This window comes from Ammospiza nelsoni, chromosome 1, assembly GCF_027579445.1.
Source record: "Ammospiza nelsoni isolate bAmmNel1 chromosome 1, bAmmNel1.pri, whole genome shotgun sequence".
NCBI lineage: Eukaryota > Metazoa > Chordata > Aves > Passeriformes > Passerellidae > Ammospiza > Ammospiza nelsoni.
The window spans coordinates 134,759,411-134,785,057 of NC_080633.1; the positions used below are offsets into that span (position 1 = coordinate 134,759,411).

Consider the following 25,647-nt stretch of genomic DNA (forward strand, 5'->3'; position numbering starts at 1 on the left):
CCTTTCTGCACAGAACTGTAAATGAATCAAATGTGGATTGGCCTCTCACACACCAGGTGAAAGAACCGATTTTGGAACAACACAGGGGCACCTTTTCAGCCACAACCACTGCCTCGGTGCCTCCAGTTCCAGCTGTGAGAGTTGGAGAATGCTTTTTTACCTGTGTTGAGCACAGAGACTGACTGATGGGAAAAATGATGACTGACTGGTACCCATCCGTTTGCACAGCCTTGGTAACCACAGAAACCTGCAGAGTCATATCTACTCATAAGGAAGAGTAAGGGGTTGGGGCATAGTAAGAACCTACAGATTTAATACAGCTTCAGGTTTTGAGGGGAGGATGCCACACTTGATGAATCTATGCAGTTATAAAACTTGCCATGAAAGACAACAAATCTATCAGTGGGTTTGTGCCATCAACTTTTGAGTTAAGAACTCCAGGCCAACTGATTACACACTGCCGTGGGAGGAAGCAAAATTTAAATCCTACAGCTTAGTCGTCATTGCCTTGTATAAAAATGGCAAACCCGCCATTTTCTCTAAATGTTCAGCATTTAGGAAGAAAAAAAAATTATTGTTGTTCTGTTGGTACAGCAAGCTCTAGAGTAGGTAACATTTTCATAAGTTCTACACACAGTCTGGCAGGCATTGAAGCAATAGTGCTACACTGCTGGGCAGTAGTTGCCAGATTTATCATTAAGGCAACATATGGAATATATTTGGTAAGAGTTAGAGAGTTGCTCTAACTCTTACATGGTACCATGCCATTACCATCAATAATTCAACCACCCTGAGTCTGAAGGCATCTGTAATCACTGGACAGAAAAACAAACAAAAAAACCTGCAACAACAAAGTAAGAACCCCAAGAAATAAACTCCCAAAAAAACCCCAAAAAAGTAGGAGAAACAGAGTGTATATCGTTCAAGGGAAGCTTTGACATTGCCAAATACTACGGAATTTAGGTAGCTTCATCGGAACAATGCTAGCAAGAGGGAACAAACTACAAACCACGCATTGGAAAACACAAATGTGCCAAACAGCTACCTTGAAATAATCATTGTATTTCATGGTGAAAGTGAACACGATGATATGACTGAATGTATTAGTTTTCCACGGCCTGGCTTTTGGTAGCGGGAGGGGGGCACAGCAGTGACTCCTGTGAGATGCCAGCCCCAAACCACGCTGACACAGAGCGAGGGGGACCGGCTGCGACACGGGCACTAGCGAGAGCCCCTCCCCGGCCGCCGGGCCCCTCCCCGGCCGCCGGGTCCCAGCCCCTGGCCTCGTCTCGGCCGCGCCCCAGCCCCGGCCCCTGTCTGGTCCCGCCCAGCTTCCGCCTCGGCCCCGCCCCGGTCCCGCCCCGCTTTCGTCTCGGCTCAGCCCCCGGCCCCGCCCCAGCCCTTGGCCCCGCCCCGCGCACGCGCGCCGGCCCACGGCTGCGCCGGTAGCGCCAGGCCAGTAGGCGGCGCCCTCGGCCGCGCCCCTCCCCTTACTCCGGCCCGGCGCGCGGGATCGCGGCGGCAGCGGCAGCTCCCGGGATTTTCCCTCCCCGGCCCGGCCTTGTCCGGGTCGCCGGGATTGCCGGGCGGAGCTGCAGGATGTGGAAGCTGGTGCCCGCCTCAGGAAAAGGTGAGGGAACGACAGACGCCTCCGCCGCTCCGGCGGGCTGGGCCCGGGCACCGCGGACCCCTCGCCGCCCCTCCCGCTGCTGCGCGGTCCCCGGGCGTGCCGGGCCGATGGCTGCCCCAGGGCCGATGGCTGCCCCAGGGCCGATGGCTGCCCCAGGGCCGGCTCCAGCCGGGCGTGTCTGTCCGAGCTGCCTGGGCCGGTGCTGATCCAAGTCCTGGTCGCTCGGGGCGTTCGTCCTCGCCGAAACCTCCGTATTTCCCTGGAGCCCTGCCGACCACAGCGCCTGCCAAACCCAGTAGGGCTGCTTTCCGAGCCCGTGTGGGATGCCTTAGGGTGCTGCACGCTGCACAGTCCTGCTTTGAAATACCTGGAGAGTTGAACTCTGAGGCAGCAACCTCAGAAACGATGTGTAACTGTTGTGTTGATGTTTCAAGGACCAAGTGTTGAACTGCACGGCGTTTCTTGCATGAAAAGTTTTGAAACTAAATCGCCTCTATACTTTTCCTTGTTTTCTTGTCTATAGGAGCTTTAATAATAGGTATCGTATAATACATATATTTCTTCCTAAGTGCTTGTAAGGAACAGGCTTAACATAACTGTGCTCTATTTCCTGGTTCACTGGGAGGAAAATTTGGGTGTTTGAATTATTTCCTGGTGGATACAGCGCCTAATCATGTTGAAATGAAGTGATTTACCTCTTACTGCTTAAAGAGGTCTTGAGTGAATCAAAACACTCTTCATTCTATTCAGAATGATAATTTCTGCACAGTTCATATTTGGAAAGTTATTTGCCAGGATCGATAACTGGAATCTGTCTTTATGTACTTATATTCATCAAGGAACATTTTTGTTTTTGTTGACCAGTGGTAGCACACCTTTGGGAGGTCAAGCCATTCACTGGGAAGCCACCATGGGGTCCAGGTGACAGGTACAAAGCATAAGCTAAAGCATAAGCATTGGTCAGAAGCTGAACTTACTAAGTATCAGTTTCATTTACATGAAGATCTTACATTCATTAGGAAGACATTTTCCTCTGAACCTTTTAATCAGTTATGTGAATGAATAATATAACCTCAAAAAATTAGGTAGCCTTACAAAGGTGTTTTAGAAAATCTATCTTAAATTGTGGGGTTTTTTTTTCTTCTAGATGTTACACTTAATCTTCAAGAAAGTATTGGTAAAAATATATTGTCCTTGAAAAAATTGTGCTGCCACTTTTGAAACTGATTTATCATAAAAGATGTCCATTTATAATGGACAGAGCAAGGGAGCAAGAAAGAAAGAAAGAGGTTTTGTCTATAAGCTAAATGGATAATTCTAATCAGAGTCACAGAATAGTCAAAGTTGGAAGGGTCATTGAGTCCAGTTCTTAAGTGAATGGCACATGGGGATAAAACCCACAACTTTGGCATTACTGGCACCATGCTCTGACCATAAATGATGCATGGCAGAGCTGAGATTTAGATGTACTACCGACTTCTCAGTGTCTCTCCCATGTGCTTCAGGTATTTTCCTGGGTTTTTTTTCTAAACTGTTATTTTTCTGTCTCTTGTTGATTTCCAGGGGAGCCCTATCGGCTGTTAAGCGGTGTAGAATACGTTGTGGGACGCAGGAGCTGCACAATTTTAATTCAGGATGATCAGTCCATCAGCCGAAGTCACGCAGTGCTGACCGTAAGTCGGCCTGAGACAAGCCCTGTAAGCAGCCACCATTTTACTGCATTATCAGTGCTCTGTGGGGCTAATTCAGGCTGCCATGACCATGCATACTCTCATTTTGCTCTCACCAGTTTTATGCTTGGAGTAGAAGCATTGATCACCTGTGTTTTTGGTTTTATTATCTTGAAATTTATTTTTCCCCCTTAGGTTTTATTGCTTTGTTGAGGAATTTTGTGGCATAATTTTAGTAGTCCAAGCTTCCTTTTATACCAGAGCAAAGATTCACTAGGAATTTGTATTAAAATATTCGTAGCAGGAAAATGATGCAATTGACTTTCACTACACAGACAAATTTTTAGGTTCTGGGAAGTGCTTCAGTTGTTTCACTGCAGACTTAGCTTCTGTTTCATTTCACATCATTAATTCCGTGTTTGCTTATGGCACGGAAAAGAAAAATGTACCAAGGAGAATTAGCAATCAGCAATTTATGTCACTGAGTGTTGTGACAATTATGGATGTTTTGAAGCCAGTCAGCAGAAATTTCATTTATGTAACCTTATGTAACCAAATAAAACATGTAAAAGTTATTTGTCCCTTTAATACTGCAAATACTGAGTGAGTCCAGTGGAGGGCTATGAAGATAATGAGGGGACAGGAGCACCTCAGTTGTGAGGAAAATCTGAGGGATCTGGGCCCATTCAGCCTTGAGAAGAGACCACTGAGAAGGGACCTCGTTATGTCTGTCAGCAGCGGGGAGGGTGTCAAGAGGATGGAGCCAGGCTCTTGGTGGTGCCAAACAGGAATGAAGAAACTGGAACACAGAAAGTTCCACCTGAAAACACAAGAGCGTTACTGTGAGAGGGACTCAGCACTGGAGCAGAGTGCCCAGACAGGTTATGGAGTCTCTACTCTGGATACTCCAAAGGACAATCCCCAGTAGTGTTCTGTAAGGAAACCTGCTCCAACAGGCAGCTTGGATTAGATCACCTCCAGTGGTCCCTTCACACCTTACCCATTCTGTGTAGCAGCATATAACTGCATGGCAGAATTTCATAAAAACAAGCTGTCAGTGTTCTCATTGGCTTGTGAGCCACTTTGGAAATCTGACAGTATCTAACCTCTTCTCAAGAGCTGCTGGTGTCTCCATGTCCTGCAGTTCAGGAAAGACTGGCATTTCTCATGGAAGAAAGCACAAGAAAGTGCCCTCAGGTGACCTGGGGCTTTTATTTGCTATTCAGCCCAATGCCCAGGATAGAACCGTGTGGTAGGTGAAAATAAAATAAATCTTAGAGCCTTGATAAATTGCACCAGCTCAGGCTTTGGGCCAGTGAGTGACTGCCATGCACACTCCAGAAAGATGAAGTGCTATTGCCAGAAAGAGTAAGAAGCACAAAAGTTCTAAAGCTAAATACATGGATATTTTCTCTCATTCCTCTACAGCGAAAAACAGAAGACAAATAATTACATATAGCAAGACTTACTGTCCAAAGTCTTTTTTAAGATGATCTTTTGTGGACTGCTTCTTATTTATCCATTACTTTGATTCACAATTAGTAACTTGTTTCTGATAAACTATAATGGCTTATTTATGTTTATTTTCAGAGTCAGTCTCTCACAGTACCAGTACTAACAGTAAGAGATACATCAAAGTATGGCACTTTTGTTAATGGATCAAAACTCAATGGTGCTTCAGTGTCTTTGCAATCTGGTGACAGAATCAACTTTGGAGTCTTTGAGAGCAAGTTTAGGTAAGTGTTTTGATTGTAAAATATCAAGTAAAAAATTAATTTTTTAGAAGAGTATTTTAGCACATCGTGCGACTTTGCAAGTGATACAGTAATGATTAATTTTTAGAAAGCAGAGGAGGTAAGTAGTATTTTGCCTGTGTTCCACACCTGCTTCTGAAGTAGTTTTCCATTATATTTTTACATAATTTATTTTGACACTGGGATATTAAAATTGTAGATAAGAAAACATTGGCATTTTAGAAGATAATATGTCATGTACAGAGAGTATTTTCAGGCTCTTTTAGGCAAAGAACAAAATCCTACACCAAGTGAGAACCAGGGAGAAAGGTTTTGAGTTTGTTGGAGCCCTTGTTAGAATGTAATGAGAAAAGAACTGACATTGCAGGAGGATGTGAAACCAGCTTGATTTTTTTTTTTCCAAATTTAACATGGTAGCCAGTGCTATCTGTTTATTTTCAGGAAGCACTACTCAAAATGAAGTAGAGATAAATAGGAAGAGTCTAATGACCATTAAAATCAATGTGGTGGCTTTGTGCCTTAAATTTTTTTTCAGTTTAATCAATGCTGCTGGTATTATTTATTGTTAGAAAAAACTTGACATTCTCCTCCTATTACTACAATAATTTTTTTTTAATATTTTAGGTAAACATACCTGAAACATGATACAGGAATCATACCATGAGACCAGATACATCATGGCTATTTTACTAGAAAGTCTAGAAGGAAATTTAAATAATCTAAACATGAAATAATATAATTTGATATGGAAGATCTAAAATAGATATAAAGGCTTATGGTCAAGGATAATGGACATGTTAGGAAACTTACTTGAAATTGAATTTTATGATACTTATATTTTTAAGTATTGATCTGTTGACAACCTGTCCTCTTAAACATACTTTTGCTTTTGGAGGCACACATTCAGATTTCTTTTGGATATTCCCAGACCTTGCTCTATTCTTGAGACACTAATTCTAGGTGATGTCTGTAAGAGGGCCACAAGTCCATAAAATATTTCTGGTCAAATTGACATTAATTTCTCTGAATAAAAATTAGTATTTTGTTTCTTCAGGAAATTTTAAAGCAGGAAGATTTTACTTTGATCTAGATTAGAGTATGGGCCTTTTACTTTTTTTCCTTCAGATTTCCATGAGATACAAAATGTGATAGTTAAGTCAGCTCTGTTGATCATGATGATTGGCTGAATTAACTTAAGCAATTCTCTTTACTTGCTCTTTGCAGAGTGGAATATGAACCTTTGGTTGTCTGCTCCTCGTGTTTAGATGTAGCTCAGAAAAATGCTTTAAATCAAGCCATCCAGCAGCTTGGAGGCCTTGTAGTGAATGAATGGACAAAAGAATGTACCCACCTTGTAATGGTATCAGTAAAAGTTACTGTTAAGGTATGTTGAGCTTTTGCCTGTTGATAGCATTGCTTTGTGGTTTTCCCATGACTGCTAATTAAATTCTAGAGCTGTTCAAGACTTTTCTCTACAAAACTGTGCTCAACTCTTCTTTCTCCAAGTTTGGAAGACATATATGTCAACATAAGGTTGAAGGGAAAGAAAACAAAAAAAGCCATTTTTGAAGACTTAGTGGTTTTCATTAGTTACCTTCTACATTTTCATAACTTTAATCAAGACACCAATTAAAAGCTGGGCTCTTAGAAGCAAAACAATCCTAGAAGCACAAATCAGTATTGTTTTATTTTCCACATCTTAGATCTTAAAAAGCTAATGTCAGTTGAACCATATTCTACTTGAACTTTTTCTATGCAGTAAATTTGTATTTTCTGGTTTTTCAGACTATATGTGCTTTGATTTGTGCTCGACCAATTATAAAACCAGAGTTTTTTTCTGAATTAATCAGAGCTGTTCAGTCCAGGCAACAGTTGCCAAATCATGTAAGGTAAGTTGCCAAATCATCATGTTTACTGTGTTGCAGAATTAAATTTATGGGAGCTAGATGATCCGACAACTACACGTTTATTTGATGATTTTTGACATAATGTGCAATTCATAGTAATTTTATTTGTGGAGGAATACTTAGTATGATTAACATGTTAATATTCCAGCAATTGTATTGTTCTCATCTCTAGAGTTATGAGCTCTGGAATTGACTCTATGCTTAGAGATGTTACTGTCTCTGAAAAGGAACTTGTTTGTTGGTATTTAAATGTTGCTTCAAATGCTTCTGGGAATTGATACATAAAAATAAATTACACTTTTATAAAAGAAATTAGATCAAGTTTATTTCATTACACAGAGGTATTTTTCCAGTATGCTGTTAGTTACTGAGTTTACTGTAAACTTTGGTCAGAACAGAGTTAGCCTGACCATTGAATTCTGAAATAGAAGAGGTTTTTAATTATCTGTTGAGAGATGAAGTGAGACTAATATGCATTGGCTTTCACTAAATGAGAATAAAATATTCATTGTTTTCATGGTTAAATTAACTTCAAAAGGCAATTCTTAATTTGGAATCAATAAATACTGCAGAATAGCTCTTCTGGTTGTTTTCTCAATGTGAGAAAATGTAAAATAGTCACAGTATTGTATGTGACAATTTAATCTGAGCCCATATTGCTACTCATTTTACCTTGAAAAGGGAGACATTTGTGTTTTGTTTGAGGGTTGTGGTTGTTGGTTTTTTATTGTATGAACACGTGGTTTATATAGGTAAGAAATTCCCACTATGTATATACATTCATATGGGCATAAATATGCATATATGTTAGGAAATGGCAATTTGTTTCCTTTAGTAGGTGTGCTAGTAGCCATTGCTAGAACAGTTTGAAGACTGAGGCTGGGTAGATGCTAAACCAGGTTCTGGTGCACACATGGAAATAGAAACAAAACAAGAGGATTCACAATAAGCTGTGCTTGATATGTGGTAAAATATATTTCACAGAACATGACACTACCTTGTTACCAAAATACAGATGCCAATCTGGAGAAATTGGTGGGAAATACTCCTTAGTTTCTAGATGCTGCTTTACATTAGCAGGGTTTATGTAATATGTCAAAGCCACTCAGTCATCTGTGAGTGGCTTATAACTTATTTGTTCTTCAGTTTCAGAAGAAAGAGAATCTGAATGAATTGTAACTTTCCCTTCTACTCAAACTTCTGCATTGCTTTCTGAGGATGTAAGAAAACTTAACTAAATATTTAGTACTCTCTGAAATACTTTACTGTGAGATTTTTTTTTCTTTTGTAGTACAGGTCATACAAGCCATCAAAAGCTAGTGATTGGTTGTACAATTTGGAATTTGTTTGCTGGAATATTACCTGGTGGTAATGCTGCTGTTCTGTCTGTTACAGGAACAAGTAAACAGTGTCTTTGTCTTGCAGCCAGGATGTGTGTCCATTTAATACAGAAGTGACAGTATAATTGGCTTTTAAATGCTCCCAGAAAAAGAAGCAGATGGAAATGTTTACCTTTCTGAAATGTTTTTGCTAGCTTTTAAGATGCTGAGTGGACCTGAACTGGCTAAAAGGTAGTGACACTGGCAGTATACACATTTTATGTAGCTTTCAAAGAGAGTTCTGCATCAAGCTAAATGAAACTGCTGATTTAATACACAGATCTATGTTTAAAATAATTGCTATATTCTAAATAGATCATGTTTTTGAGATGTAGTTTGTGGGAAGATGCTGAAAATTTGCTTAGCAGCTATTTTCATTAAACTTCCAAAAATACTTGTAACTTCAACTGGGAATTTCTATATTGTGCATTGTAGCTGGAGCTGACCTGAGCTGGTATAGCCAGAGAACACCAGACAGCTTGGGGCAATACTGGTTTGGGTGTGAAACAGGAAAAGTATATTGAGATGGTAATACTGGGTGACACTGCTAAATTAATCTTTACTATTATTGTAGAGCTGGTCCCTCCCAAAAAGCCTAGGGAAACATCTTAAAAAGAAAAAAATAATTAGTGTCTTTTTGTTTACAGTAAGACTTCATGTAATGGCAAACCTGCAGTTCCCATATGAATGTGAGACTTCTTGAGCCTTTTATGGTGTTACCCCAGTCCTCTGGTACTCTCTGACAACCTATGCAAGGAAGAACAATAACTGAAGATTTCACAAATGGCTGCATGAGCACAATCCTGTATGAAATAATGTGTTTTGTTACTGCAGGCCAGTGTCAATAGTGCAGGGCTTTGAAAAAGAAAAAAAGTAACAAGAGTTTTTAACAGAAACTCATCTAGAATCAAAATCTATGTATTGAGAGATTCAAGGTTGTAGAGGATCTTTTCTAGATAATGGTGCTACTATTAAAAGCTTAGGAGGCCAAATATGAGGAGCACTTCAGAATCTGGACTGCAAAAGACTGTTGCCTGTTGAGTTTAGATGAGCATTGGCTAAGAGTTTATAAGAAAAATCAAAGGTTGTTTTTTGGGGTTTTTTTGAGACAATTATAATTTAAAGTTGTATACTGAAGTTAAAAAATGGAGATTTTAAAATATATTTATAAAGAAATTAAAGTCTAGTTTCCAAGTAGTGAAAATTGTTGTTTTTCTATTTTTACTTGTCCTTTCATCTTTAAAGATGACTTTGTCCCTTGTATTTATCTTAGGTTAATAACTGTCTCTAGAGAATTTGCTATCAGAAATCTTCTGGCATAATAACTAAAGTTTGAATTGCCCTTCTATGTAAAAGTAGTAGGTTTTATCATATCGATTCAGTTTCAATGCAACCATATTTCTGTAAGCAGATTTGAACAGGCTGCTGAAATAGGTCAAATACTCACCTTTCAAAATCTTGTGGATTTAGATTAGTTAATTTTCATTGCGTACATAAAAGTTGAAGAATTGATTGTGAAGAACACATAAGAATGAAGATTATTTAAAAGCACCTGTAGCTATATAGCCTATTCATAACACATTTTAGCCTATCATAATTGAATTGCATATTTGGATGAAGTAGAAAATTTATGTGCTTATTTTTGTGTTCAGCTTTAAATATAGGTTTATTTTTTATGATTGAGGGACGTTGATTGATCTTTTTTTCTATGTCCTGGTTTGAGAGGAAGTGAGTTTTTTGGGATGCTGTGACCAAACCAATAGGTGCTCAGATTTGAATATTGGCACCTGGTATGGCCACTGAGGACACGAATACGCTCTGAGAACACAGGGGGTTAAAAGCAGAGAACTGCCAGGAAAACTTTCTCTTTCGTTCCGGTGGTGAAACAGGGCAGAGCTCCCCTGCGGCTGCGGGCCGGGCGGGAGGGGAAGCCGTGAGGGGAAGCCGTGATGCCGGGTGAGGTAGGCTGGGCCTTGGACAGAGGGGAGGTGAAGGCCCTGCAGGATGGAAGGGTGGAGGAGCCCTGAGAGACATCGGGCAGCCCCCATCCCAGGGGAGAGACAGAGAGAGAGCCTGGGCCTGGGCCTGGGCCTGGGCCTGGGCCTGGGCCTGGGCCTGGGCCTGGGCCTGGGCCTGGGCCTGGGCCTGGGCCTGGGCCGCCTTGAAATTTGATAGCACAGCCGGCTGAGAAGGAGAAGGGGGGGTGCGGTGAGAAGGTGCCTGGCTGGGCAGCCGTGGGAGTTCTGGACAGGCAGAGCCTGAGATTTTTAACTCTTTTCTTGGATGATGGAAACCTTACAAATGCTGATCCTCCTGGAGTTGAATAAGGAGAGAGACAGAGATAAGAGGAAAGGGGCCACGAGAGAAGTGGAGAAGAATCTTGGGTGGGAGAAGGTGATGGAGTGGCCTTTGGCTGGACTTTTCTTGTATAACCATGGACAGAACCATTTTTCCTGTGACACAGAGACTGCATTTAGGGGCAGGCAATGGCTTGGAGCCAAGAGAGTGCAGTGATGTTATGTGAAAGAGTGCATGAACAGAGACAACGGGTGAGTGGTGGTGCCCTTCGTCTTTGGAGAAGATGATCTCTGTTCTCGAGACCCCTTGACCCCAGGGAGTGAAATTTGCGGGGACAGATGTCCCAAAAGTGAGAGACTGTGTTTTTTATGGAACTGGGCAAAGCATCCTTCAAAGGGGAACCCTAGAAGCAGCTCTGGTCCATGCACAGTGGTGAGAGCACTGGGCATGGAAGGAAGATGTCACGATGGCAAATGATCTCTGGGCAGTGCCACGTGTGACAGGAAATACAAGAGGTCTCAACTGTGTTTTGAGGGGAAGCCTTTGGTACAAGAGGGACTCTTCACTCCTTGATGAACTGAGAATTGATTATCTGAAGGGTGGTGATGGACTGAGAGTTGATGATCTGAGGGGTGGATGTATTGGAAATTTGGTGGGGGGAGGAGGAATGTTTTTGGAGGGTTTTCATTCTGAGTTCTGTCTGTGTTTCTTTAGTTGTAGGTTAATAAAGTTTTTTTCTTCTTCATTCCAAAGTTGGAGCCTGCTTTGCTCTATTACTGGTCACATCTCACAGCAGACACCAGGGAGCATATATTTTCATGGGGGCACTGGCATTGTGCCAGCGTCAAACTGTGACATTCTGAAGCATCAATATTTTGGCATTTCATGTGTTTCTTCTTTGGAATTTGCCAATCTTTGGTGTTAAACTGATTTTTTTTGCTGTGTTTCTTTTTTTTTTTTTCTCTTGCATAGTAAGGAAAGGATACATAATCAGCTGTCAGAATAAAGATAAGTAGTTCTGTGATCAGCCAAACTATGTACATAAACAGCTATTTGGGTACAGATGTGGTATAATGTGGTTAAAATTGACCTATAGTTTCCATTCTCTGACATATGCCTTCATATTGGTCTGTCAGACTTGCTGTAGCTGTGAGTATGTGGCTCAAAGATCTTGCAAGTATCCTGAAATTATTAGGTAGATGCATGTCCTAACTCCCGAGGCTTTTCATGCTCTGGGCAGGCCGTCATTAACTGGAGCTGAGGTCACAGGCTTCAGGGTAGAGTTTTATTTTTGCCTAATACATTTCCCAGCTAAACTTCTGCTCAGTTTCCCTGTATTGGATGAACTAATAAAGAATCTGCAGAGTGAATCCCTTCTGTTCTCTATCCCACCAGCAAAAAAAGTGTACTTGTCTGCTGTCATGTTGTAGGTTGTTCTTGAGTGTGGTGGTACACAATTTGACACAGTAGAAGAGAATGAGGGGTGACTGTCCTCACAGGGAGAGTAGAGGAAGCAGGATGACTAATTTTTTGTGGAGTTTTACTACTATTTAGAGTAAGTGCAGAATAAAGTTGCAGTCTCATTTGTCAGTATTGTTAGTAAGAATGTGGATATGTGTACAGCAGATTGGGTGAATGCATTCCTTAAAGTGTTTTCTTCATTACTGAAGTAGAAAGTCTTGGTCTTCTCTTTGATGTTGAGAAATTGGGGGCTCTGTTTCTTCTTAACAATCTCTTGAAAATTATTTATGTAAGTAGTTTTCACGGAGAAATGCAGGATTTTAACTTCAGAACTTGACTCTTAAACAGGAAGGACTGTGAGTCAGTACTGGTAAACGAATCTGAATTTTGTAACTTTCATTTTCTGTTCTTGCAGCTTTTATCCTCCCGTTGATGAGCCTTCCATTGGCAGCGAAAACTTGGATTTATCTGAGCATCATGAAAGGAAAAAAATATTCAGTGGAAAAACTTTTGTATTTCTAACTGCCAAACAGGTAATCAGGCTTTACATTGCAAAAATATTGCGGGGGTAGCTAAGTACAGAATTGTTCACTCTGAAATCACACTCATTCTGAGTTCATCAGGAAAGAAGAATTTCTGTGTATTTTTCCTATGGTACAGTGGCCTAAGCAAGATAAAATATAAAGAAGGAACAGAACATATTTCATCTGCAGTAGTGCATCATGAGAAGCACTACACTTATAATTCTGTATTCTGATACCTCTGATACCTCTGCATTCTAAGGTTTTGTTTTTTTTTTTTTTTTGCATTCTCTTTATAGCACAAGAAACTGGGTCCAGCAGTTGTTCTTGGAGGAGGGGAAGTAAAGTTGATGACAGAAGGAAGAAAAGAAATGCCTTTACTACTTTCTCCTGAAGTTTGTGTAGTTGATGTGGGTTTGGCAAACTCTCAGATCTCAGGATCTGACTCTATGACAAACTGGACTGATTCCATTCTGACTGACTTGGAAAGGTGCAGCATTGTTCTCTAGTACAGCAGTAGGGTAATTTCAGAACTTCTACAGAGACTTGGTCATGGTGTTTGCATACATATTTTAGCAGGAGGCTGCTTATAAAGAGGACATTTTTACATTGTTCTAAGTATTTAGCAGAGGGACTAAAACCTTTTGAAGCAGTAAAGAAAGAACTTGGCAGTTCTGTGAGGATTTGATGGATTTCCCATTTTCTTCTCTTTTTATTATCTTTTTGTAGAACTCAGTTCTACAAAAATTCATTATAATGAAGCTTCTTTAAAATTACAAACTGCAAATAGTTTCTCTTCTACTATTTAAAAGAAGTTAAAGTTAATATATTCTAAGAATTCAAAATAGATAATTTATGATATTTCATTGATTATATGTATTTCATCAAAAGGAGATGAGATGGCACCTTGAGGTCATGTAGAATTATTTGTACAGTGTTTTTGAAGAACAGCTTTTGTTTAATAAAAATTACTTTTTGTTTTGGTGGTAGGTTTTGTTTGAGAGGGCAGACTGCATATATTATAAAGGTTAGCATTATCATTATACCATTTTATTAAAACAAGGAAACAAAATCTCAATCCTAACACATAAACCTAGTTCCCCTAAATTTTCCTGCTAGTTAGAGAAGACAGTACTCAGTCTCTCCTCATGACTGTAGTACAGAAGATTTGGGGGGGAAGGGTGCCTGACCTGTAAGAAGTGGTCAGATTTTTCAAGTCTCTTTTCACACATTTTTGAATCAGAAGTAGAGCATAATTGGTTATATGCCCAAAAATAAGGAAAGGAGAGATGTATGGGCCAGATTACTGGAGCTATACAGTGGCTACAGCAGCAGGAAACATGGGAGTTCACACATACAGCACTTGGCTCTAATGAAGGATAATTGTGCTGACTTAATGTATTGGGAAAAAAGGTAGTGTTTTTTGAAGGAAGAATGGAACATTTTGTACTTTGCCATACCTGTGGTCATTTGCCTGTTTGTCTTTGAATCTGTACTGAAAAGCTTTTTTTTTTTTTATTTGTAAATTAACAGCAAGAATCTTAGGGCTATTCCAGAGGCAGAAATTGGATTGGCAGTTATCTTCATGTCTACAGAAAAATACTGCAACCCTCAAAAGCAGCCTGTTTCCAAAGGTAAATGGAAGAAGGGTAGTAAAAAGTTAACAGCCTCAAAGAGGCAGTATTTCTTTTTGTGTAGGAGCATCAGTTACAATGTTCAAGTTGATCTGTTTTGCAAGACCACTAAAAAGGAGTGACATTCTGTGAAAAATGTATACAACTCCAAAGAGGTAATTGGTTTTTAATGGTCTTGCAGTAAATTGTAATGAAAATTATATTACTCTTATGTAAATAAAAAAGTGGATCTAAAACTGGCCTAAAAGGCAGACACGTAGAACAGTGACCTTGAAAGGAAAGGTACTTTAAAAGCATCTGAAGTTCATATTTTTAGTGACCACTGAATTCATATGTATGTAGTAGTTTGAATTCCATGCTGTTCTGTCTTCATAAAAGACTGGAGTAATCAGGAAGTTAAACATGAATTTCAGAAATCAAGAGAATAAGAATGGAAATAATTCGTAAGGCTTGCATTTTTTTCTTTTTTGCCCTTTGCTCTAAACAGAATTTGCTTTAAGAAAATACAGACACCTCCTGCACAGTTCAAAACTAAAACTAATCTTTCCATAAGTTAGGACAATGAGACATGATCACCACATTTGTTGAAGTAGTGGTTTGGGAGTGGACATTCCAAGTCGTGACTTGAAGCTTCTGTTTGCTAATGTGGTAATAATAAAAGTCTTGGAGAGACAGAAAGAGGTTTTGTTTCTCTCTTTTCATGCCTCTTCATATTATTCTATGTTTTGTTGCTATGATATTTTCAGAATTATGTTTTATAGATTCTGGTTTGTTCTACAAAATGTTGTATCAGGTAGAAAATCAAAGAAAAAAAATCAAAGAACAACCCCCATAAGTTTGTCTTTAACATGCAAGAATGTTACTTGTTTGAAAATGTATTTTGAATAGAGAGACATCTATGCAATACTGGCAGAGATGCTGATTCCTGTTTCCAGTCTGAACAATTTAAGTGGATAAAAGTTAAGTTGTATGAAATTGTGTAAACAGACTATATATCAGATTTTAAAGGGAGCAGGGTTTAAAATTGAAAAAAAACCTGTGTCCTAGATACAATAATCACATTAGAGATCATCATAAAGGAGTAAATATAAGGAATTTTGTGCTCTGACAGTTTTGCATGATCTATATATTGTATGAGATATATTTTATTTTTTTGCATAAAATATATACCCCATGTTTTTTAAAGTACATTATGTACGTATTTGGTATATGATTTCTCATTATGTTTTATTTTTATTTAAGCAGAATTTCATTATTTAATCAGTAGAATATTTAACTAAATTTGAATTCCAGAATATGGTCCTTTAGGGCTGTCAATTTTTTTAAAATTAATAAATATGCTTATTTTTTAATGAAAACTGCTTTAAGATCATTTTACAAAGATCTCACGTGATCAGGTAGTAATGTGAAATAGCAAATGCAAAGAATCACAGATTTGATATTAACCTTCTGATTCTTCTCTTGTGTTGGTCTTGCAGCTGTACCTGAAAGTTCTGCTGTTGTAGGCCAAGCCATTTCCCAGAGTGTGGCTGTGGATGAAACCATAATGCCAACTGCTGCACATAGCAGCACCTTATACATAGCTGATACAGAAGAGCAGACATGGTAAAGTATTCATGGCAATTTCTAAGCTAATACTTGCAAATAAAGCAGTCTTTTATGGCAGAGGAGCTCTGTCATTGCCATGGGGAAAGATATACAGGGTTAGAAATGCCATTCACTGAATTGCTGTCACTTGTCTGCAGTGAGATCATTTCTGCTTTTGAGTACTAGATTACAGAAAGCATCCCATAGGATTTAGATGACTTTCAAATACACATGAAGATACTGCATATCTGCCGTGACTGGCTGAACTATTAAAAATTTTCAAGCCATTTCACAATTATAAAAATGTATTGATCATAGAAGGTGTCACAGTTTGTTTTTAGCATATTGTTTATAAGTTTATTCAAAGTACAGGTATAGCTTTTGTAAAAAGTATATCTGTGATTGGGTGTGTATCTCTGGTAACCTCCCCGTGTGTCATTTAGTATTTCTTTCCTCTCTAATCTAGTATGGAGATAGAGAATACTTCCCAGCTGCATAGACAAAGGAAAATGGCTTTCCAGGATACAACTGGAAAGAAAAACAGTGGCACAAGTGGCAGTGTAAATGCAGGAACATCGATGCCTAGAGGGAGCAGAACATCTGGATTCAGTCAAAGAAGTCAGCCTGTCTCACCATCTAAAATTCCAGAAGCTGGCAAAACTCGTGAGAGTGCTTCATGTCATCCAAACTCAATTACAAATTACTTCCAGGTTTCCAGAAAAAGGTACTTGAAATGTTCTTGCCATTACTTCTCTTATTGGTATGTTCGTGATGTTTCTAGAAAATTTTAACTCAAGCAATGTACTTAAATTTGATATATACTTAAAAAGGTAATTTTTAGATCAAATTCCTAGAATAGAAAGCTCTTCCTCAAGAGTACTTTAAATTTCACAAGGCAGTCCCTAAAATCCCAGAACCTGTTATGTTGTAGGTGCAGCTAATCATACTCAAAAATGCTTTTGTAATTTCTCTCTTTTGTAATTTATTTCTGGCTAAGGGAAAGAGCTGAAGAAGAAGAAACCTCTGTACCCAAAATAGCCAAATTGGAGGAAAGGTCATCGCCTTTTCCCAAGAGCACTGAATCCACAACTTCATTGATGTGCAATAGTGAAGCAAAACAGCATCAAAAGAAAAATAACATCCTTGACCCAAACCCAAATTTTGCAGAAGACAGGGGTATGAAGCCTATGAGGGAAAGTGTCAAACTAACAAGTGATAGAACAGACACTAAAACCTCTTCTAGAGAAAATCATGCACCAAAAAAGAGAAAGGAGTTAGATGATTTATCTGAAGATACAAAAGCACTAGAAATTGTGTTTGGAAGTGGAGACATAGACTGGGAAGATCAAATGGCAGATCATGACCAGGAGGCTCAAAGAAGTAAACGAAAAAAACAATGTTTGGAAGCCAAAGGAAGCAGGATTCCAGAAGTAACTGTAAATCAGCAAGAGGAGAATAAAGTGTTGGTAAGTTTTATATTCTTCTCAGGTGCCTAATCTAGAAATTTGCAATTTTGTTAAAAGGATGCAATTAACTCCTTTAAGGAGGAGGTTGCCTGCATAAAGTAAGTGGCTCTGTAAAGTTTGTTCGCTTACATCTCATACATTGATTTTTAGTTCAGAATGATTCATCTTTTACATGTGAACATTGCAGTTTTACACCTACCTAAATGGCTTTTCATTCTTCTGGGCATTTTTTTTCTTTGCTTATTGAAAGCTGCTTGTATTCTGAACGTATCCTTTTTTTTTTTTAACTTTATATACTGTAAGTAGAATAGAATATATTTGTAGTCCAAGAAAAATTTGGACTGCTTGTTGCTGTGTTAATTACAGTAATTTGGACTGCTTGTTGCTGTGTTAATTACAGTATTGTTATTTATACAAAGATAGTACTCAATTATATTTTTGTAATTATTTTCTAAAGAAACTTCTGGTTGACATCTTCTGTTGAATACCACAGTAATGTCCAACATCTTTTGAGTCTTTTGATATTGTGTAAAAGATTATTAAAATTCCTGTATGAGAAATTTAATACCAAAACCAACAAAAACAACAGCAAAACCAAAACACAGCTTGTGTTTTTGTGATTATTTTCCTGTTTCTGTTTTTGACACTGAAGAAATTCTCTAAGAGGTATGAAGAAAACCATACATCTTGAGTTAACAATGGTCACTTTGTTGGAAAAAAAGAAAAGCAGATTTGTAAAGGAAAATAATGTTAAGAGGTCTAGAGTATTAACAATACAATAGGAATAAGAGCAAAAGTTTATTTTTTTGTTTATTTAGAATATATATACTTTAGCACTTACTGTCCAGTCCATTTACAGTGTAGGCAGTGTTTAAGTGTTTAAAAGTTTGAATGCATGATTAACTGGAATTTGCAAGATTCCTTGGACCACATAAGAATGACTAATTCTCTATGCATCCTTAGGTGAGAGCAGCTTGACACCTTGTTGATGCTTTACTGGAGCTTGCTTCTGGCAAAGTGTGAACTTTAACTTCATTATAATGCTCTTTTTTGTGTGTGTTACTAACAGGCAAACTTTAAAAGACAAGTCCTGTGATTTAGGGAATTTTGTTTCTTGCTTTTTACACACTCAGGCAGTAGGTCCTTTTTATTAGGTCTGAGCATACTGGGCGACTAAAATTGGTGCTTGCAATAGTCTATTGAATTTTGGTGCTTGGAAAGTTTTTCTAGTCTAACTTTTTGTCAGGATTCTGAAGGAGAAAAATACTGTTATGTGCAGCTAAACTGGTACTTTAGCAGATAAATATGCACTTAAAGATTTCTGCTGAAAAGAAGTCTTTTCATAGTTTAATAATGACTTACTTTATTAATGAAAAATACATTTCCAGTCGACTGGGAAGGAGATTTCATGATAAAGGTCCCCAGGCAAATTTGATAACTGCTTTCTCTAAGTACAGATGCACCTTGTGTATCTGACAAGACAAAGAATGTGAGCAATTGACTCAAAACCTACAAGGTGCATAAAGCTGATTTGGTGTTTTACCAACTATTGAAAATAATTTATGTAATGCAAACCTAGTTTTAAACTGTAGGACATAATCAACCTGCAGAACACTTTCTTCTGGTAATGAAACGTCCTTTCTACACATACGTGCACTTCAAATATCAAATTGAAAGTGTTACTTTTTATATTCAAAAGCTTTTACAGTTTTCCAGAACCTGACAGAACTTTGAAGATTGTATAGATGGACAAAACTTCCTAGTGTATAAGGAAGAAAGGAAAAAAAAACAAGTGAACAAATACTAGTGATGTTTTAATGGAGAAAATCTCCAATGATTGTTACAATGTGCATAAAATCATAAAAAATTTAATGTACAGGGCAATTTATTTCCTGTCTAAAAATTTATATTGATTTGAATATGTTTATTCTACCATAAAGACCAGAAAACAATTCTATGTAATTAAATTTCCATTTCATTTCAGTTTTATATTTAAAATAATTTTTAATCAAATAGAAAGAAGAGGAACTTGGATCAGTTCTAACTTCAGAAATGAAAAGTAATATCAAGCAGGAGTCTCCAGTTTTGGTAAGGAGCCAGCTAATTGTAAGTGTGAACAGCGAACTTTAAGAAACATTACAAAAACACATCAAAATTTTGCTCTTCAGAACATAGTATTTTTGGATCCTGTTTCAGGGTAAAGGAGGTTTGGAGGATTGCACTCCTTAACATAATCATATGTTAATTTGAGTAGTGTAGTCCAGCTTGTAGACTGTGAAGAAAAGTAGTTCATCTGTGTGCCTCTGTAATGGCATTTGGTGGATACTTAAAGGTGACTGAAACTACATGTCACTGTATTAACTCCTTGCTGTGGTTAATAGTTGTACTGATGATTTTCTTGGATTACTACTTAAAGACCTGCCAGGGATGTAATCTTGTCTGCTGTAAGATCACAACTAAAATGGAAGAGATGGAGCATTGGAAAAATAGATGTCATATACAGTGATTAACAGTAGATATTGTGCTGTTTTTCTGTAGGTAAGATGAAGGAAGGAAGGAGAGGAGAATTGCTTGGAGTGGCAGTGAGGCAGAGGAAGGGAGACTAGGCTGAATGAAACTGAAATTAATAAAGTTCTGAAGAGATAGAATGTAGCCAGTCAACAAGGGACAGAATAATACCATTTCACCTACATACCAAAAAAAAAAAACCCAATTAGAGGGAATGCTGAGCAGGTATACTAAAGTGCAGGGTCAGCTCAGATTAAAGGATTTACAGTTATATTTTACTGTAAAGCAGCTGTACTGCATCTGGGATAGCTGTCCTTGAACACAGTTCTGTGTTACTTGTGAGTTTGTCCTGTGCCCAGACTCCTTAGGAATCCACACAGATGTAGCCCCAGGCAGCAGAGTGTGCATGCAAGCTTGCTTGCAAATGTATGAGCATTCTCATGGACAAGAAAAATTTGATATATTAATCAAATTCAGCCTGCAGCCCAAATGTTGGGCAGATCTCTGTAGGCTAGAATTGAGCTGAAGATGTTCAACTTTGTCTGCCACTGAGCATTTAAATACGTATTTAAACATAAGCAAAACAAACTTACTTTATTCATAGTATATAAGGAGGCTGGGAAGTCTATACATCATCTTAGCTTCTAGCACTGCTCCTGCTTTCCCTCACTGTTTTGTAATGCTAACTTTTGTTTAGCTCTGCTTATGATAATATCTCTACAGTTTGTACTGTTAGATATGCTGTATGTCTGTTCACACACCTGAACAATTCTTCCTTTTTCTTCCCACATAAGAACCACAGCAAACTGCAAGATGAGTCCAGCAATCTTCCTAGCAGGCTTCTGTTGACAGAGTTTAGGTCACTGGTTGTCAGCCATCCAAGACAGAACAGTCATCTCCCTGGAAATAACAGCTATGGGGGAAAGAAAAATTTCAAAATGTTCAAAAAGGTTGGTGTATTTTTTGAATGGTCACAAGATGGCACTATTAAAAAATACTAAGAAGTGTTGCCTTCTCATTGTAGAAATGTGTTACTAAAGATTTTTTTATAAATTGATAATAACTAAAGAAAGAAAGAATTTAAGTACCATATTATATTGTAAATAGTACTTTGTTAGTTGGCTGAAGAAGTGCCAGGTTGACAAAGGCTTACCTTGTGCTAGATTATGTAGATACTTGTATTCCCTGTTCCAAGCTGTTACTTGGAATAAGTTGCTAAGTGATAGCTACTGTAACTTCAGTTATACCTCCAAAAGCTAGCAATCCCACTTCTCCAAAGACCTGTATACACAGCATAGTCTGATTCAGAATCTTCCATTTTAACTAATAAATCTTGGATTTAGAAATAGAACTAAAGCTATATCATAAAGAAAGTAAGATGATTGCTTGCTTGGGTCCTGAAGACAATTGCAAAATGATTCTTAGTGTTCAGTGTAAAAGTAACACTTCAGCTTATATTAAAAATAAAATAAAAAGTAAAATCATATGGTATGAGACGACTAGAAAGGCACTTCCGTAAAATACTATTTATAGAATGTGATCAGATAATACTGCTTCCTGGGAGTATGCTCTCATTTTTAGATAATGTTTTAATTTTCTGATAGTAGTTTCTTTTCCACTGTTTTGTTAGAGATGCTTATGCAGTTTGACAGTAAAATATAAACTGATATTTATCGATATTTCAAACTCCACTTATTGCACTATGAAATTAACTTATCAGATGTATTTTTGTTTGTTTCTTTTGGTAAAAGGAGGGAGTTAATAGCTTTCTGTAAATGCTTTTTTAACTTCAGTCACTTTTAAATATGATTTTTGAATGTTAATCAAAGGAAGACTGCCTGACTTTCTTCTGTGATATCTGAAAAGACTTTCTGAATTTATTAAAATAGATCTTTTATTTGCAGTATGTTTGCCTTGTATTGTAAGAGTTTATTGTCCAACAGGTAGCTTACCCTGGGGCAGGACAGCTTCCACACATTATTGGAGGATCAGATTTGATTGCTCACCATGCTAAAAAGAATTCAGAGCTAGAAGACTGGTTAAGGCAAGAAATGGAGGTAAGAAATTAATTTTTAAACGTGATCAAATAAAAACTTGAGTAATGTCAGTGGTCATACCAACCTGTGATCGTTACTGGAATACTTTAGGATTTTATTTTTTAGATAAAACCTCAGCTGGTTAGTCATCCACACATGCTCATGGAAGCATGCACAGTAGTAAAGTTACTGAATGTCAGAGGTCAGTGGTAACGCTCATCTTTTTCTGGTTATTTAAATTCATTTGGCAAGCAACACTCATGTAATCAGAAATATTTATAGAAAGCAAAATCAGTAACCTAAATGAGAACAATCTTTTGATGAGTGAAATAAGCGCCATGTAAACTCGTGACTTGTGAAAATGTGACAGGGAGCTGGCAAGAATTTCTGTGTGGCTAACTGTGTTCAAATAGTTCTACAGTACAGTTGATATTCTGCCCTTGAATAGAACATGAAATGCATGAGTAAAACTCTGCTGGAGTATACTGAAGAGATGTAGTAAGAATAAATTTAATATTTTTTCTTTTGTGCATCTCTTTAGATTTAGAAGTCCTAAAAAACCACTTATCATGGCAGTTCTTTAGCACTTTCATTTTCGGATAGTTTCCTTACAAATACTTGCTGATGAGTCATATTGTTTCCACAGCCTGATTGAGATGCAGTTGCATCAACACTTCTTATCTCATTTTTTTAATCCCTGAATATAGATAATGCTAATTATAATTCCCCTTATACACAAATAATCAGATTTAAGAAATTGTATTTCTATAATGGTGCTTAAAATCTAAAAAACACATTTCTGACCAAAATTGACACCTTTCACAAACTATTCCATTTCATTAGTTGGTGGCAGTAGCCAAATTTGGGTAGTGAAATAACTTGTCTAATGTGAATATGCACTAAATGGAGTACCTAGAGAGAACTTACTTCGGGGAAAACAGGAATATTGTTTTTCTAGATGGCTCATTAGAATTATCCTTAACAATCAAATATTAAATCAACTTTCTCAGGAACAGAACCGACAGGCAAGAGAAGAATCACTTGCTGATGATCTCTTTAGGTAAGACTTTTATGTTTGTGCTTAAAAATGTGTATTTTTTGCATCAGAGTTTTTGGACAAATTTTGATTTTGGAAGAGATTACTTTGACTATTCTTTCATGTATTTCATGTATTCTCATATATAAAATGTAGTCAGAAGTGGTTCAGTAATTTCTCTGGGAAAAAAAACCAACCTATTCAGGCTTCATTTAACATGGAAAATGGGAGGAGGTGAGTTGGAGGAGAAAACATGAAAAGATGTTCATGACTGTCAGCATCTTTGTAGCCAGTCACAGACAGGGTTGAAGCTGCTGTTGTTCTGATGAGAGATTTCCATCATGTATCATCTCCTACTCCTATCTGCTTTATCTCCCCACTCCTGCCCATAGAATCCATATCAAATCCATAGAATCTTCCATAGAATTTGGTGTCCAGAAGACAGTTAAGCATTAGAACGATCATGTTACAATGCTGTAACAATAAAATCAAATCACTGTTTTGAGAGTTAATACAGGGACCTCATTTTGTTTTGCAAAAACTTCATTACTTTCTATGTTTTTTATGTGAAGAAACAACTGACCAGTGTTTGACTTCTCACCTCTCATGAATTTCTAACTAACACCAAAAGTTGTGCATTTGAGTAGAGAAATGTATGTGGTGAAGAAAGATTTTTTTTTTTTTTTTCCTGATTCATTGTCAAACAAACATGATACTAACATGCTAATACATGTTAGAGCCATTCAGAAAATCTTACTGCATTAACAGCTTGCTCTGTTCATTAACAGTTAATAATGGAGCATTTATTTTAAAGGGTATACATTTAATTTTTGAAGTCTGAGTTGTATAGCAACAACAGTGACTTCTAATACCTTTCTAGATACATGGTGATGTAATTTTGCTCACAAGTTGTCACATTTTTCTGTCTAAGCATAAAGTCTTCATGAATGAAAGCAGAATTAGTGGAAGTAAAACTACCTGATCATTCAGATGTGTCTGTAAGTTATTCATGCATGAATACAAAACACATCACAATTTCAAAGAAATGACAGGAATTTGGGAGATGAAGCACAAGTGGAGAAGACCAATGGATAGCAGTGTCAAGTAGAGTCAAACTATAAGCATATTGCAGTAAATCAGTAACTATTTAGTATATCCAGAAAGTAGCTCTAAATTTCTAAGTCAGTCAGAAGCTATATAAAGGGCAAGGTAGGGTGAGGATCTGCTTTAGGTAGGAGTAGGAAGCAGCAGAAAGGTTTTGTGTGAACGAGTTGTGGCCAAATGTACATCAGCATAAACATACAGGACCCCTTTTCCCTCCCTCCTCTCTTGTTTTTTGTGGTGTCCTTTTCCAGTAAAGAGCTTAGTGTTGGGACATTAAAGGCTTGGAAAAGCTTGTTCATGCATCAGATTTAAAGGTTGTAAGTAGTTAGGAAATCTGAAAATTTCATTAAGAGTTATCTTAAGTTCATACAGAGGTTCTTCTACCTCATGCATCCTTCATTCTGATGGTAGTAACTATGGTTAATTAAAGGAGTGTAGTCAGAGAAAGGACTGAGCACTGGCTGTTCCCTTGTTATGAATATGTAATAAAGCTGTTTGCATCACACTGTCTATCTATATAAACTTCGAATATCATTGTTTTACTTACTTGTGACGCAGATTTTATTTTTTTTTGTTGCAGATATGATCCTAATGTGAAGAGAAGAAGATAAATTGTGACCTGGATTTACAGTGTTTCTCTGGCAAAACCTGCTTTCTGTTCCTTAGGTTTCCTGGTTACAGTGTGTATGATGTTCCTATATGTGACCATTTGAATGTCTCTTATTGTAAGACATGTTTTCTAAGTCTTACTTTTATTAAAGAAAAAGAAAAGTTCCTTTCACTGCTTGGTACTTAGAGATTGCACCATTGTCAAGACCTTCCCATTAGTTACTTCAGAGTAATGCTCAGTAAAATACTGTAGATACTCAGGATTTCATTTTAGGCTATTTCTAATGTTTGGTTATCGGAACTGTTTTGGGAAAAAAGGAAGTTAGCATCAGGCTATTTTTTCTTTTTTCAGAAAGGCTTTGTTAATTAGGCATTTTCAAAGGTATTATCTTAAGAATTGAAAATCTATTGAGGCTGAGATGCAACTGATATTTGATCATGATATGATATGGTTGATAAGATATAATCATTATATGATTCATAATGAACCATTTCTCTGTGGTTCATTTTATAGAGCATATGCTATTTTTACTGGTACAGAGTATCTTGGAACTGAAAAAAACAGCTTCTTTTTCTCTTGCTTGAACATATTTTCATTTACACCTTTAAATCGGTGTGGTTGAATGTTCTTTTGTGAAAACCCACTTCCAAGGCAGACAAAGTCTTAAAGAGCTGTTACACTCCTGTTTGGAGTTCTATAACCCATTTCTTTCTCTCATGCCTTTACTTTTTGCAATCACTGTGTAAAAATACAGCCTTCAAAATAGTTTGATTGGCAGGGAAAGCTATGAAGCAATTACCTGTTTGTGGTTTAGGAGAGCTCATCTTAATGATCTGAGAATTGCAGTTAGTGAGATTACCCTGGAAGTACAGTGAGAAAAACTTTCCAGACTTCCTGCTCAAGCGTATGAAGTCTGTCTCACATACAGATAAAGATGGACAGATGTCATATGCAGATTAAGATGGACAGTAGCTCTGTTGCATCCTGTTTCAAGGGGGAGGATCTCCTTCCTCGTGTGAGGAAGTAATCTGGTTGATGTGATTGAA

The 25,647-nt window shown here is 37.7% G+C and overlaps 1 protein-coding gene across 3 annotated transcripts; it reads left to right on the forward strand.

Moving 5' to 3' along the window:
• Positions 1–1,505: 1,505 nt before the first annotated feature.
• Positions 1,506–24,772, forward strand: NBN (nibrin). Of its 3 annotated transcripts, none has more exons than XM_059465960.1 (16): positions 1,506–1,630; positions 3,194–3,327; positions 4,891–5,036; positions 6,279–6,438; positions 6,840–6,943; positions 12,515–12,632; positions 12,920–13,110; positions 14,154–14,254; positions 15,733–15,859; positions 16,308–16,565; positions 16,839–17,307; positions 19,324–19,413; positions 20,610–20,765; positions 21,759–21,872; positions 22,862–22,911; positions 24,572–24,772. In XM_059465960.1, the coding sequence occupies exons 1-16, from the start codon at positions 1,600–1,602 to the stop codon at positions 24,600–24,602; spliced, it is 2,280 nt and encodes a 759-aa protein (XP_059321943.1). In that variant the 5' UTR covers positions 1,506–1,599; the 3' UTR covers positions 24,603–24,772. The 3 variants fall into 3 exon arrangements, with proteins under 3 accessions (XP_059321943.1, XP_059321955.1, XP_059321963.1); XM_059465972.1 differs by having other exon boundaries at positions 19,324–19,395; XM_059465980.1 differs by lacking the exon at positions 19,324–19,413.
• Positions 24,773–25,647: the final 875 nt, after the last annotated feature.